This window comes from Ictalurus punctatus, chromosome 9, assembly GCF_001660625.3.
Source record: "Ictalurus punctatus breed USDA103 chromosome 9, Coco_2.0, whole genome shotgun sequence".
In the NCBI taxonomy this organism is placed as follows: domain Eukaryota; kingdom Metazoa; phylum Chordata; class Actinopteri; order Siluriformes; family Ictaluridae; genus Ictalurus; species Ictalurus punctatus.
In genome coordinates, this window is record NC_030424.2 from 22,436,857 (window position 1) to 22,453,268 (window position 16,412).

At 38.4% G+C, this 16,412-nt stretch overlaps 1 protein-coding gene across 2 annotated transcripts in view; it reads right to left on the bottom strand.

The window, feature by feature from the left end:
- Positions 1-16,412, bottom strand: part of myt1lb (myelin transcription factor 1-like, b) — a 116,213-nt gene that overhangs the window by 39,310 nt on the left and 60,491 nt on the right. For both annotated transcript variants that reach the window (XM_053682802.1, XM_047157797.2), the window contains exons 7-8: positions 13,053-14,153; positions 6,376-6,510 (exon numbers count right to left, since the gene is read on the bottom strand). In XM_053682802.1, the coding sequence (XP_053538777.1) occupies positions 6,376-6,510; positions 13,053-14,153 (1,236 nt within the window). The remainder of the gene's footprint in view (positions 1-6,375; positions 6,511-13,052; positions 14,154-16,412) is intronic.

Consider the following 16,412-nt stretch of genomic DNA (forward strand, 5'->3'; position numbering starts at 1 on the left):
TCAATTATTATAACTATGCTTAAAATTCTTCTGAAGTTGGGAATCATTGCTTGTAGCGCAAATGATGCCTCATACAGCTCTTATAATGTGATAGAAATAATTCCTTGATAACTATAAGTATTCATTATAACAACATGTATTGTACTGCACCGACCTTTATAACTAATAATGACTGGTGAATAATTATCAAGTGATTGTAATATTAATGAACAATTATAAAACATTATTAACATTTAAAATATCATCACCGAGTGCTTCCAAAAATGACACACATATGCAGCACCTGAGATAACTTCCTGTCTCTCCAAGGTTACATATGTGTGTCCTTTTCATTTTTGGAAGCACTCCATGATGACATTTTGTAATGTGACTTTATTGTTTTTGACATTTAAACATTTTCAGGCTTCACTAATGTGTCTGTACTGTATGGGTTCTTGTAATTAATGTGGAAATAAGTGTTTCGCTATTAGATTATTAAAATAAAATTAAGCATGTTTTCCCCCTTTATTTGCAGCACTCAGTGATGAAATTTTAAATATTCATAATGTTTTTGTTTTTATTTTTAAGATATATATTAAAATTGTGGTATAATTATGGTGGTGCAGTACAGCACCTTGTATTATAATACTGTAGTGACACTTACAGCGTGATTAAAAGTCATCAAAGGAATTATTTATAGAACATTATAAGAGCTTTATGAGGCATTCTTAAAGTTACAAGGAAGCATTAGAAACTTATAAAGAATTCTAAGTACAGTTATAATAATTTATGATAATCTGTGAATATGCTTTATAGAAAGCTCATAGTTACCAATATTCTACCGAAATCAGAAATCAGCGGATAAACTGAAAATTGTCTCCTTCACATTGCATGGCTTACTTGCCTCAGTTTTTAACAAGCCTCCATCCTCAGTAAGTCTCACCATGAGGAAAAAACCCCCCCAAAACTGTCCACGATGATCTGAAATCCCCACTGGCACCAATTAGATTAATGATCTTTAGGAAGTAGGGGAGAGGACAGAAGGAAGGAGCAGGGGCTCCGACACACACACACACACACACACACACACACACACACACACACACACACACACACATTCTTTTTCTTCAAGTCTTCATCATCACCTCCTTAAACCCTCACCCTCATCCTCTCCTCCAGCTCTGACACATTAATTACTCTGCACCGGGCTTAATTGGACCAAGGCTACTACCTAGAGATGGACGGACTCTCAAATGCTTTGCTGCATTTTTATGGATGTGGCTCGAGGATATATGCATATGAGAATCGGAGGACTGTTGCGTAAATGTAATTTACACTGCTCAGAGACAAAACAGAGGATTATAGGTAATAACAAATTGGATTTCTACAGCTATCTTCCTGTGTCTGATGCCACATTTATTTATTAGGCAACAATATGCTAATCAAATCCATTTTTACAAAGGAAAGGGGGATTTTGTTTATTTCCCATATTTAACTAGGTGATTGTACTTATAGCTACATGACTATCTAGAAAAGCACTTCATAAGAACTGATATAAGCTTACATAAACATTTATAACTGCATATTTCAACCGGTGTCAGCTGTCATTAAAATTATTTTTATCAATTTCAATGACAATATTTCAAATTCATCATTTTTTAAACCTCCCACACCTGGGACTTAGTAATAACACTGACTTGCTGTATAACATTTTATAGTGAAGGTTTACAGACAGTATATATATATATATATATATATATATATATATATATATATATATATATATATATATATATATATATATATATACAGTAACTCACAAAAGTGAGTACACCCCTCACATTTTTGTAAATATTTGATTATATATTTTCATGTGACAACACTGAAGGAATGACACTTTGCTACAATGTAAAGTAGTGAGTGTACAGCTTGTATAACAGTGTAAATTTGCTGTCCCCTCAAAATAACTCAACACACAGCCATTAATGTCTAAACCGCTGGCAACAAAAGTGAGTACACCCCTAAGTGAAAATGTCCAAATTGGGCCCAAAGTGTCAATATTTTGTGTGGCCACCATTATTTTCCAGCACTGCCTTAACCCTCTTGGACATGGAGTTCACCAGAGCTTCACAGGTTGCCCCTGGAGTCCTCTTACACTCCTCCATGACGACATCACGGATCTGGTGGATGTTAGAGATCTTGTGCTCCTCCACCTTCTGTTTGAGGATGCTCCACATATGCTCAATAGAGTTTAGGTCTGGAGACATGCTTGGCCAGTCCATCACCTTCACCTTCAGCTTCTTTATCAAGGCAGTGGTCGTCTTGGTGGTGTGTTTGGGGTCGTTATAATGGAATACTGCATACTGATCATGCTCTGCTTCAGTATGTCACAGTACATGTTGGCATTCATGGTTCCCTCAGTCAACTGTAGCTCCCCAGTGCTGGCAGCACTCATGCAGCCCCAGACCATGACACTCCCACCACATGCTTGACTGTAGGCAAGACACACTTGTCTTTGTACTCCTCACCTGGTTGCCGCCACACACTCTTGACACTGTCTGAACCAAATAAGTTTATCTTGGTCTCATCAGACCACAGGACATGGTTCCAGTAATCCATGTCCTTAGTCTGCTTGTCTTCAGCAAACTGTTTGCGGACTTTCTTGTGCATCACCTTTAGAAGAGGCTTCCTTCTGGGACGACAGCCATGCAGACCAATTTGATGCAGTGTGTGGCATGTGGTCTGAGCACTGACAGGCTGACCCCCCACCTCTTCAACCTCTGCAGCAATGCTGGCAGCACTCATACATCTATTTCCCAAAGACAACCTCTGGATATGACGCTGAGCACGTGCACTCAACTTCTTTGGTCGACCACGGTGAGGCCTGTTCTGAGTGGATCCTGTCCTGTTAAACCGCTGTATGGTCTTGGCCACCGTGCTGCAGCTCAGTGTCAGGGTCTTGGCAATCTTCTTATAGCCTAGGCCATCTTTATGTAGAGCAACAATTCTTTTTTTCAGATCCTCAGAGGGTTCTTTGCCATGAGGTGCCATGTTGAACTTCCAGTGACCAGTATGAGGGAGTGTGAGAGCGACTACACCAAATTTAACACACCTGCTCCCCATTCACACCTGAGACCTTGTAACACTAACAAGTCACATGACACCGGGGAGGGAAAATGGCTAATTGGGCCCAATTCGGACATTTTCACTTAGGGGTATACTCCCTTTTGTTGCCAGCGGTTTAGACATTAATGTCTGTGTGTTGAGTTATTCTGAGGGGACAGCACATTTACACTGTTACACAAGCTGCACACTCACTGCTTTACATTGTAGCAAAGTATAATTTCTTCAGTGTTGTCACATGAAAAGATATAATGAAATATTTACAAAAATGTGAGGGGTGTACTCACTTTTGTGAGATACTGTATATATATATATATATATATATATATATATATATATATATATATATATATATATATATATATATATATATCTGTCTCTTAAACATTCCAACTTCCTGTACATGATCTATTTAATTAATTACTATAGCTGTGACATTAAACTTTAATTATGTATATTTACAGTTTATTTATAGTTATGTATACTTTCTCTGGCCCTTAAAAGGAATTGCATTTAGCTGTATATAGGAATAATATAGGAATTAGCTGTGTATAGTTTTTATTTCTATAAACTGTAAGTATACAATACTGTATATGATCTTCTGGCTCATAAGCAAAGTCAATTATATATTTTTGCAAATTTGATTATCAATACCTACAGTATGGCAGTGATATGTCACTGTAATAACCAAATTACATAACTATGGTGTACAAGGTTTGTTTTGTAATGAAATTCACAGAAGACTTATTATAAAACCTTATTATAATGACATGTTAGTTTATTTTCACTTTAGTTACCAGTTTGCTACATTACCCACAATGAACAAACATTCAACTGCCTGCTAATAGTGGAGCCAGTGGGATACAGGGTTCCAAACCTTCAACTTGTATGCTAATACGTCCATCAACACCATTGCGCTCATCATCTTGTAGATCGCTAACAAGCCAAGCTGAGGTGCTGCTCTAACTCAACTGCTTCGTATTTCGTATTTTGCATTGCCTTCAGTAACTTTGAGTCCCGTGTTGAGGGTTTAAATATGTGTGATGTAGTACAAAGAAGGTTTCAGGTAGACTGTAAATAAAGGGTCTAAAACTGGCTGTTTTGGTATCTACTCACATCTCTCTCTCTCGGTCTCTCACACACACACACTTTTTTGAGGCTTTTAATAAATTGTTGTGTGCTCTTTGCCAGCCCTGTGGTGTATCCAACAGACTGAAAGGTGACCTGTTGTGAGCATGTCGAGCTATCGACAGGTTGCTGCTAAAAAATGCATTATGTGCAATGGAGCAGCTGTAGAGATACTCTCCCCTATCAACGTGCACTCAATAACCTGCCCGAAGAGCACAGTGTCCCGCCAGTGCTGCAGCCTGCGGTGTGTTTGTCTGACACGCTCACACACATTCACACAAACAGTGAAGCACTGACATATTATAACACATTCATCTCTAAGAGTGGACAATGTATTATTAATGCCGTGTCTTTATTCTGTCTGCAATTCACGATGCGCAGAGACGTTCCAGCAGAAATCTTGTGCAAATAATGACTAAATTAGGTTGCCCTTCTCTAGTCTATTATCGAAAACCTCTGTCTTCAGTAAAATAAATTCTTTAGGTTTTCAATTAAATTAAAATCTCATTCCTGCCAATTTATTCTAAGCTAAATATGTAGTAAATATGCAACACTTTACACGCATTTAAGCTTGAATAATTATGGATTAGGAATGTTTTTCAAGTTGTTCCCAGTATTATATTGCTTTATACCACATTGCTGATGAATTCTCGATTCTGGACTGGTTAGAAGGCAGTGAGTAATTTTCTGTAGCAGCAGCTCTGACAATAGTTCCAGCTGCAAGGCAAATCACAGGTTTATATCAAGGCACTTGTTCTAATACATTATTGTTTCTATAGTAACAGCTCATTTATGGGGATTTGTATGGCAGACACTGCCCATAATCTAAAACTAATAACAGACTAATTAAAAAAAATAGATATATTGTTATTGCTATTTAACAAAGACAAAATGTGTAATCATTGATACAGTAAAGTTTTCTGTGAGGTCATGTTTATTTAGCATTTATGGAAGGAGTCTCTAGTGTCAGAGCCATAAAGATTTCTCTGTAACATGACACACTGCATTTCTTGTCTTATTACCTTTAAGAGATAGAAATAAGAGAGGCTGGTGAAGGAAATGTTTATATAGTTGTAATAACTCGATTGATAACTGTAACTAATTTCCTAGTTAAGTTAAATGCAACTATAAATGGCTAAAAAGTACAATGTGTTATTTTTTAAAATCAGTAAAACACTTTGGGATGTGCTGTTTTATCAGGCCGCATCCCACCACCCCTGCTCTGATTCTTTCTCGATGACAGCATGCCCTGTCATGTTTCATTTCTTACTTGTTGTTACCAAAAGTAATGAGTTTTCTCATAATCAATAAAAACACTTCTGAAGTTCCATCTGAGGATAAAGCATATGGTTGAAGTCTAAGGTCATTCCAGACCTCACTTGGCATCTCCTGAACTCGGAGACTGCTTAAATTACACCTCTTGACATCTGGACACTTTATAGGCAAATCTTTTTATGTTAACTAATTTTCTGGGCTGTCATTAAAGCTGTCAGCTCGTTTGATTGCCTTCTGGGTCATTTGCTACCATAACGTGAGATCCTCTCTGTGGTTTAATGGATCGTGTAAAAGATAGTTTATAGGGAGATTTGCACAAGGTGAATGAGCGCAGAGAGTGAGAGAATGCTCACCATGCTTCCTGTTTACAGCAGAGATTACAGCAAAGCCATAATTATTACCATTCGTACAACTGGATATAACTTAAAAATCTAAAGCAAAAACAAAATTTAACCAGCTTAATAAAGTATGAAATCTTCAACATGGTCAAATTCAACAGAAAGTTGTTTTTTTTGTGTGTTTAAGTTTTATCTTACAAGTTTTATCTTGTACAGGATGTTCCCAAGTTTTAGATTTAATTGTATTGATTTATAGACAAAATAATAGTGCATAAGATTCCAAATGAGCATGCTTAAGCGAGAACAAAGAGGATGAAAAGAATGAATCTATGCAAAACAAAATAAAAATAAAGCCACTAGAAAAATGGCCTTGACAATTAAAAGACAATAACAGGAAAGCACAGCATGATCGTTAGGCAGGACAAATCGAAGCTAAACAGCCTCACAGAGACACAGGGCAAGCAGAAGAACAGACGCAGGCCAGCAAGCCACAGAAGCAGGTTACTGTGTATGAGGTGAGTGTATGTCTTACTTTCTGGAGGAACTCTGTCTTTATGTGGGCAACCAGACAGGCTTCGATGGTGAGGATACAACCCAGTCACATGACCTGTGCCATCACAACCCGGCGTTGGGCATCGACTCTCTTTCTTCTCCGACCTTGAAGAATCTACACATGCATGCAAACACATGAAAACGTAAAAGGAAGTGTAAATGGACCCCGAAGACTTTTTGTAATGCAGACATGTCTATGTAAGAGCAGGTGATCAGTAGCTAGTAAGGATGTGCAGAGACGTTCCAGCAGAAATCTTATGCAAATAATGACTAAATTAGGTTGTCCTTCTCTAGTCTATTATCGAAACCCATGTCTTTAGTAAAATAAATTCTTTAGGTTTAGGTTTAGATTGAGAAAATACTGCCTCAGAATTATGTTACATCTGAAAGTAAACCCCTAAATGTCAACAATGTGATTTTTTAAAACAACTATCATCATATAATATTCTATAAAAGATCTTTGCAAATAATCATCAAGACAAACCTATTATAAAGAAAATAAAATAAAATAAAACAAAAAAATTGTATTTTTCCTAATGTGTGAGTGATGCACCTTCTGTTCACCTGAAATATAAGTGAGAAATAATCCACGGCTAGGCGTGCATTACACGATTTTATTGCATGACCCGGACACAAAGCATTAAAATCGTGTAATGCACACCTCGCCATGGATTATCTCGCTCAGACTATGGTCACTTGCAAGCATTGAAAAGTTACAGCTGTCTTTGATATTTGCAGTGCAAAATTTGACTGAAAGGATAAAAATACCGCTTCATTTTTCGTTGGTTATTTTATATACTGGTTGTTAGATCTAGAACACCTACAGAGATAAAGTAGTGCGATAAGATTATATTTATTTGAATGAATTATTACAGATAGTTATTAGAGAGAGAGAGAGAGAGAGAGAGAGAGAGAGAGAGAGAGATTGTGTGTGTGTGAATTACCTGACCCTGTGCCGCATCTCTACTAATAATGACACTGAGTTTAACTACTCCATGCAACTGTAACTATATGTTACTATGGTTACAGTTGTTTATAGGAAGCATAATAATTTAGAACAGTGATTAAACTGACTGGAACTACCTGTGCATTATTTGGTTTTAGCGCACATCTTCCAGCCAATCAGAATCGAGTATTCAGAGAGACCATGGTATAATTAAATGCATATGTGCTATTAGCTAGGTTAAACTTCTTAATTAGTGGTGGACACAATACATTTCTCAATGTCTTTATTAAGCGTTTTACAACTATCACAACCTTTTGCTCTTGCTAGTGGAGCTAAATTGATATTGAATGCAGGACATTCCTATCAATAATTACTGAAGATGTTTCTTTAAAGAAGAGGGTAGATTGGATTGATACAGAAACAGTGAGAGATACTGAGAGAGAGAGAGAGAGAGAGAGAGAGAGAGAGAGAGAGAGAGAGAGATGACATCAATTTTTTAAGCATGGTGTAACCTAATAACCGGTATCACACTGTGTTTAGTATCAAAATGAGACCGGTCAGTGGGAAAGAATAGCAGGAGAAAACAGAGTGGAGAAAGACAGAGTGTTTGGACATAGATTGAGTGTTAAGAAATTTAGAGCTGAGTTACACACGTGTAGTGAGTAGTTAATACATCAGATGGAACATAACCACCACTTAGACAGCTGCCCTGGAGTGGCATGTCCGATGGCATTTGCCAGATTTTTTAATTATTATTATTTTTTTAAAAATAAGTATTTCTTGCACAATATTTTTTCGAGCAAGAAGCAGTATTAAATCCAGCACTGTGTCTTTGCTGATTGTTTACTATGATTATTTTTTATTCCATCAATAATGACGTCGACAAAAGTCAGAGACCGTTTTAGAGGTGAGATAAGTTGCTGCTATTTAGTGGTTTAAGATTTCTGATCCAGTAGAATTGATCTTTCAAGAGATTAGTACAGATTAATCATATGCAATTCTACACATCTGACCAGAGGTCAGCTTTCAGGTTGTCTTTAGTATAGTGTTAGTATATCTATACATTACACGTCCATATCGAGTCGTTTCATGAAAACTGACACACAGCCTGCTGTTTTTTCAGAGCAAAAGAGTAGAGGAGTGTGATGCACATTAGACAGCACTGAATATCGACTGTGGCTTGAGACAGGCCATGCTTTGCATAGCAAATGGCCCCCATTACCATAGCATCTGGGGATAATTAATGTGCAGTCAGTGGTCCTGTCGTTCGTTATCAGTCATACTGATATTGTTCAATTTCCATCTCCGCCTCGTGCCTTTTTTAAGGAGGAACTCCTTCCATAACTGTCAGCCCAGCACACTTTTATAAATCATAATGGCCCCTGGTCAGGCAGCCTCTGCCGCTATCTGTGCTGGGGAGAGATGTTATCGTGACGTAATGGCTGTGCATCCCTCATTATTCTGACATTATTCCGATAGAGTGTGCCCAGTATGCCAACCCAACGTCCTTCGGTGCAGGCTGAAATGGTCTTCCTCTCTATCTAATCAAGTTCTGCGTAGCTGTGATCAAACGTCTACACTGTGTCAGCATATAAAATGGATGATAACAAGAATTATTAATTTGGTATAATGATAGCAACATAAATAAGCAATTTTCTGCTTGGAAATGTCAGACTAATAGTGCCATATATTTGACATGGGTTAATCGAGCTTTTAGTGTGAGTGCACTGCGAACCAAGATCCTGTATTACTGATATTATTGATTTACATAATACTTTCAGTCTTACTTTCAATCGTAAAGCTTGAATGTATGTGATCTACTGTATCTATATAATAAACGTCAACATTCTAATTCAACAGCAGTAAACTATCACAGTCAGTCTTGTACTAGCAGGCAGTAAATCTGCCGAGAATAGGTGACACAGTTTAATTTGGTGTACACTATTTCCACTGCATGACTGTGGGCTTGTTCTCCAGCATTAAAGCTACAGTACATATTCTACAAGAGCCCAGGGTTCTCTAGGTTTATAAATAGGTGGCTAGAATGCAGAATGCATCCTGGGGAAGAGATTTGCTGGCCTTTCAGCCCCTGCCATTACTTATGCCTGACAGGTGCAGACGCTGATGTAACCATGCTGGCCTATTTGAACAACATAAGCCGCTGCTGCCTGCACTATGGAATGGTGGTACTGAAATTGGATGTGGATGTCGTTTCCGGGGTCACAGCAAGTACTTTCTACAAGCATGTAAGTGAAAGAATGTTACCACTCAAACTACAAAGCCTGGTTTTACAAAGGCTTTGAATATACAGTCCACTTTAAAACTATTGGAACGGCAAGGCCAATTCACTGTTTGTGCTATTCAGGAAAGACATTTGGGTTTCAGCTCACAAGATACGAGACGAGAGTTTAGGATTTCAGCTTTTATTTCCTGGTATTTACATCTAGATGTGTCAAACAACATAAAATATAGAACCTTGTGTATCAGATGTATAGGATATTAAAGTAAATTAAAGTAAATAACACTTAATATCCCTTGCTTGCAATAACTGCACAAAGCCAAATGACATCACCAAATTGTTGGTTTCTTCTTTTGTGGAGCTTTTCCAGGCCTTTACCGCAGCCTATTTCAGTTGTTGTTTGATATGTTTCACAGATGAGCTTGTATGTTTTGGATCATGAGCAGATCCTTTCACTACACTTTGGCTTTTCCATCATTTTGGAAGAGGTTAATCTTGGTTCCAGAACTTTTGTGGCTCATTTCTGTATTTCTCTGCAAATTCCAATCTGGCTTTCCGATTCTTACTGCTGATGAGTGCTTTGTATTTTGTGGTATGTCTTCTATATTTCTGCTCTCGAAGTCTTCTTTGAACGGGGGATTGGGATATCTTCACCCCTGCCCTGTGAAGGTTGTTGGTCATGTCACTGACTGTTGTTTTTGAGTTTTTCTTCACAAAGATTTTGTCATCAGTTGTTTTCCTTGGCTGACCCATTCGGTGAATGTTGCTCAGTATACCAGTGGGTTCTTTTTTTTTTCAGGACTTTCCAAATTGTTGTACTGGCTATGCCCAATGTTTGTGCAATGCCTTTGATTGATTTCCCCTCTTTTCTCAGCTTCTAAATGGCTTTCTTTTCTCCCATAGACAGCACTCTAGTCTTCATATTGGTTTATCCTTTTTAAAAACAAATGTCATCTTCATAGGTGAAATGGAAGACTAAAAGCAAGAGTAAACACATCTACATATAAATACTATGAAATAGTAACTGAAATGATTTAATACCATGAACTTAATAACTCAAAATCCTCTTTGGATCTCAAACCCGAATGTTTTCAGTCTACAGCAAAAACAAAATGAACTGGCCTTGCATTTCCAAAAGTTTCAGAGGGGCATCCATCTTGTGTATGTGTAGGTAAAGGAAAGTAATCCAAGGTTAAGTGTGCTTTACTCATGCAGGGGATTTATCCAAGAGAACAAAACTCACGGAATTAATAAAAATGAATGAATTAAACAAACCGAGCATCTTTAATAAGAGCGACGATGAAGCTTGTGGTTATTGCATGCTGTGACTGACATTTACCTTGGAAATGAGACTATGGAGACTGATGTGGATGCCAATGATTTAAAATGTTGTAACTTTACTTGTGGTTGTGATACATGAAAAAGAGAGAAGAAAAAAAATCACTTCAGGAAAACCTGTCATTTTCAGAATGAATGTTGACATTTCACAAAGTAAAGCGTTTTCCCAGTCCACCAAAAAACAATATAGATTTATAGAATTATCTAAACTCTATACCAAAACTGTTTCTGAATTATGGAACAAATCAATATGTAATCTGTGTCAAAATGTTTTTGTGTTTTGTATTTTCAGTAATAGTATATTGTGTTGTTATATTATGTAATCTGATGCTCATGTAATTCTGGTGGATTTTAGAACAAGGGCTTGCACAAGAGCAGCTCCAGCACACATTTTCTGCAACACAGAAGACTTATTAAAGGCAACACCTTGTGTTTGTCACAGTTCATGAACATCACAGCACCTAACTGACTCTTTAGGGAGGAAATGGAGACATAGCCATGTGCTATTTGTTTCTAGCAAGCTGCAAAACCCATGACTGTGGCTACTGGATTGTTAATGTGCTTTAAACTTTTTTCAGAATTGAGAAATTCTTGTACATAAAATTTTAGAAACAAAATAAAACAAAACAAAAAATAGCAAGCTGTCAGGCTAAGATGCTATAATCTAGCTGTGTTAAAATCTCACCAACACACAGGATAAAATATACAGTATACAAGATTAATTTGTGGTACAGGAATGCCATAGAATCCAAAGAGACCAACCCTATAAGATTTACTGTAGACCGTGATGCCATTTTTGAAGAGATTTTTGTTAGCAATAGCTTCCATCCACCATGTAGCAACAGAGGTGGCACTGATTAGCATTATCTATAGCAGGGGTCATCAACTGGCAAAATATTTCAGGTGATTAAACCAAGTAATTGAAAAAAAAATTAAAGTGGTATCCGAGCCCATAAATGTATGAAAAAAGTTCTGTAGCAGATTCTCTATGGCCACTTATCCAATTATTTTATTTATCTAAATTATTTAGCTGAAGGCAGCTCATCAAACCACAGACTAGCTACAGAACTAAAGACAATAGGTCTGAAAGAAAAGAGTTTTCAAAGACTTTCATTAGTTTATTCATAGGTTTTTATTTACCCTCACAGGTCTGATTGGCAAACCAACAACATGGCTTGTTTGAAAAAAGTTGATGACAAATACAGAATGGTTAAAGATGAATCAACAAAGAAGTATGTGTTCATTCCCTCTGCATAATTTGTTTTGAGTCTTTGCCACTAAAAACAAAACTTCCATCCATCCATTTATAGCATTTGGCAGAGTGGCTTACATTTATCTCATTTATACAACTGAGCAGTTGGGGGTTAAAGGCCTTGCCCAAGGGCCCAGTAGTGGCAGCTTGCCGGTCCTGGGATTTGAACTCACGACCTTCCGATCAGAAGTCCATCATCCTACACAGGGTTTTGGGGGAACCTGGAGCCTATCCCAGGAAACTTGGGTACAAGACGGGGTGCCAACCCATCCCAGGTACAATTGCACACACATTCACACACAACAGACAATTTGGAAATGCCAATCAGCCTACAAAGCATGTCTTTGGATATGGGGAGGAAACCGGAGTACACGGAGGAAAATCCTGAACCTCGGGGAGAACATTCAAACTCCGCACACACAGGATGGAGGCATGATTTGAACCCCCAACCCTAGAGGTGGGGGGCAAAAATGATCTTATTTGTAGCCAATAAATGAATCATCAGTGTAGCATTAGTCATGTTAGTTGCTCATCTGGACTTTTGTGCAACTGGACTTGAATACCACTGATCTATATTATCACCTGACAGAATGTGCATGCGTAATTTCAGGTGGTACAATTTTTCATAATGATTTTTTTGTTTCATTTTGCTTTGTTTTATGCATCAAATTATGTGTATAGTATGGTGTAGTATAGTATAGTACATACATATGGATGTGTTTCATGTATCTCTGGTCTATCCTTTGTGTAGCCACAAGATGACTGTACATGGATTAGCTGCTTACTAACAACTACAAATGCATGACAGAAACACACCTTCAAACCATCATCATCTATTTGACAGTGTCTCACAACTACTCTCCTGAGTAAATGCTCACCCACCTTTATGGTAGTAGGACTTCTTTAGGCTATCATGATGCAGTCTGGCTTTACGCTCCTCTGCACAGCTGAGCCTTAGACCATGGTTCTCTTCATGCAGTTGCAATCTGTCTCTCCTAGCTGCCTCTGAGGCCATTTTGTCCCTCATAGCCTTGGCCCGCTCAGACTCCAACGCTATGGCCTTCTCCAGCAGCGACAGGTTGCCCTTGGTCATATCGAAGCCGTCATCAGAACGGTCCGAGGTGATTGATGTGGTGTCCTCATCTCTGTAAGCATCGTACTCCCTGGCACAGCTGGAAAGAGCTTTTGAGCGCGGACTGAGCTGCTCCTCCAGCTTCATAAGGTTGACCATGTCCGAATAGTTGCGCTCCAAGACACGGCGTTCCTCTGAGTTCTGCTGCTGATGGCATTCTCCATAGATGTCCTGGTGCAGCAGAGTGTCTTGTTGCCCCTCCTGACTGTGGCTGAGGCGCTCAGCTGGCTTTGTTTCGCTTAATTTGCGTGCCAGGTCGAAGCACTGATTGCGTAGACACTCCAGACTGCTCAAGCATACCTCCTCATCACTTTCCTCAATCATCTGTCCATTGCTAGAGGGCTTGTTTTGTGCAAAACTGCTACTATTACCATTACACCCATAACCAGCAAACCCATTCATGTTGCTGTGGTCCTCGTTTTTCATTCCATCTTCCAGATACGCTCTTTCTTCAAGGTTGTCAGAGAGCACAGCTCCGTGACCCTGGGCCAGCAGTTTCAGAGAGTCCACAGTCTCCTTTACCACATCACTGTCCACGTCAAGGCTCAGCTCACCCTTCTTAGAGCCATTGTCGCATTCCTCTTCCTCTTCTTCTTCCTCCTCTTCTTCGTCATCCTCTTCTTCCTCTTCCTCCTCTTCCTCCTCCTCTTCCTCCTCAGCACTATGGGAGGAGTTGCTGTTCATCTCGGACTCTGTCATGGCCCGGTAAGCGGCATCCTCTGCAATCTTGCCCAGGTTGAGCAGAGACTTAGCCACCAGCTCATCATAGTTGTCGTATTCATCATTGTTGTTGTCATCCTTCTCCACCATTGGACTGGGTTTGGTGTAGACCCCGTTTACCTGATTGCCATCTGGGAAATAGAAGGAAGTGGATTTGATTAACAAACTTTTACTATACAAATAATATAATCATATTTTATCAAGATGGAAATATTGCACAAATTAGAATAATCAATTGGCAAACAGATCTTACAGCAGACATATTTATTGTCTTCTATTCCAGAGACTTTAAAGCCATTAAAGAGGAAAAGTACAAAGGGTAAATGATCAATATAGACAAAATTACCCAGAGAACTATACCTTATTCCTGTCACCATTACTTCCCACCAAAACCACTGTAAATTACAAGATGTGTCCTGTATAGTGTGCAGTATACTGTATACATATTTTGACTGTTTCTTTGTTGCCGAATTGTCACTTTGTGCTTATATCAGTAGAATTGATGTTCATCGTTCATCCATCCATCCATTTTCCATACCTTATCCTACATAGGGTCATGGGGAAGCTTGGAGCATATCTCAGGGAATTCGGGGCACAAGGCGGGGGAACCAAGGCAGGATGATACCAACCCATCACGTGGCACAATTACACACATTCACACACCAATGTACAAATTTCTAAATGCCAGTCAGCCTACAACACATATTTTTGGACTGGACATATCTTTTGGACATTTATTATCTTAATTCGTTTATGTTATAGTTGAGATCTATTGCATGTGGGACTGAATATTAAGCATCAAAATGTCACGTGAAACAGAAAGTGAAAATGGTGAAAAGTTCATGAGAGGTGAGCTGACCTTGTGCAAAGTGCAACTTTGAATGATAAAGGTATTGGTATACTAACAGCATTGATACCACTGACTAGCATGTAAATAAATTGGTTATTTTATTAAGTACTATTACTTTTCATTGGTTTTGGATGGATTTGTATTGCGTTTACACTTCACTTACGCCAGTGATTAATACGTTGGACTATTATTTGGAAGGTTGTGAGTTCAAATCTCAGCACTGTCAAGCTGAAACTGCTGGGCCCTTGAGCAAGACCCTTAACCCTCAACTGCTCAGTTGTATAAATTAGATACATGTAAGTTGCTCTGGATAAGGGCGTCTACCAAATGCCATAAATGTAAATCTAAATGAGCAATAGGATGTATGGGCATCTCACAAATTTTGTGGATTTAAATGCTGGTTAAAATAAAAGCACAGCAAAAAGATGCTCCAAAATTTATCCATGCATCGTTTTTTAATAGATGACTAACTTTAATTAGCAGCTTTAATTGTATTTGCAGTTAGTACTTGGATGGTGTAGCCTATGTATGTTGAAGTTGTGCAAAATAAATAATGGACATCCATGCAATCAGATGAGGGACAGGACTAATTGCTGTGTTTGAGGTCAGTACCATCTTATACCTGTGCTAAGACGGGCAGTAATGCATGCACTTTTTTTTGGACCAAAATAGGTTCACAGTCTTTTACGTCATTTCAAACACAACAAATATATGACCCCCAAAAAGTAAAGGAGCCCGAACATGAAATTGGCTAGCATTCAACCAAAAAAGCACACACAGATACACGGACATTAATCAGCAAATTATGCTTAAGGAAATAGAGCCCATTTACATGTTATTGTGAAAAGTGAAACTTACAATATCAATGATCCAAATGTGCTCCGAAATGTAACATCAAGATGGATTTCAGTGAATACTATGTGTAGTATTTGTCAAAGCAGAGATTTAAAAGAATAATGGTAGGCATCAAAATGCTTTGGACACTGAGACACCTGGTGGAAACAGTCGGGTTTAAACGTGCCATGGAAAAGCAATTTGAAGAGCAATCAAGGTACACAAAGGAGACTGGAAGTGAAACAGATTGAATAGGAAGCAGGCAGCAAAGCGGAATTGGAGGGATTAGCAATGCTACAATGTGCAGGCTATTGAAAATGGTAACAATGACACTTCACTTACAACTGAGAGATGGGAATCTTTTGTCACTTCTCTCAGGTTTTGCCTGTAGATGGCAATAACCCAGAACAGTTGATACTGTATGAGTCATTTATTATGACAAAAGTTAGATCCATTGGAGGATGTAATGCAATTATGTAGGACACTGAATTTTTTCAGTGTTTACTCATCAGTACACTCACTCGCTGTACTATAGCACATCATACAGCATTAAAGCAAATCATGTAGGATCTACCATTCATAATTAGACTTGAAGGCAATGTCAGGTCTGATTGGGGACTGGGTGAAGCAACGCTACTGCCCAGTGTGGTGCCCAGAGTGTCTGCAAAAGATGATATGTTATTCATCTAATCTTGTGTCTGTGCAG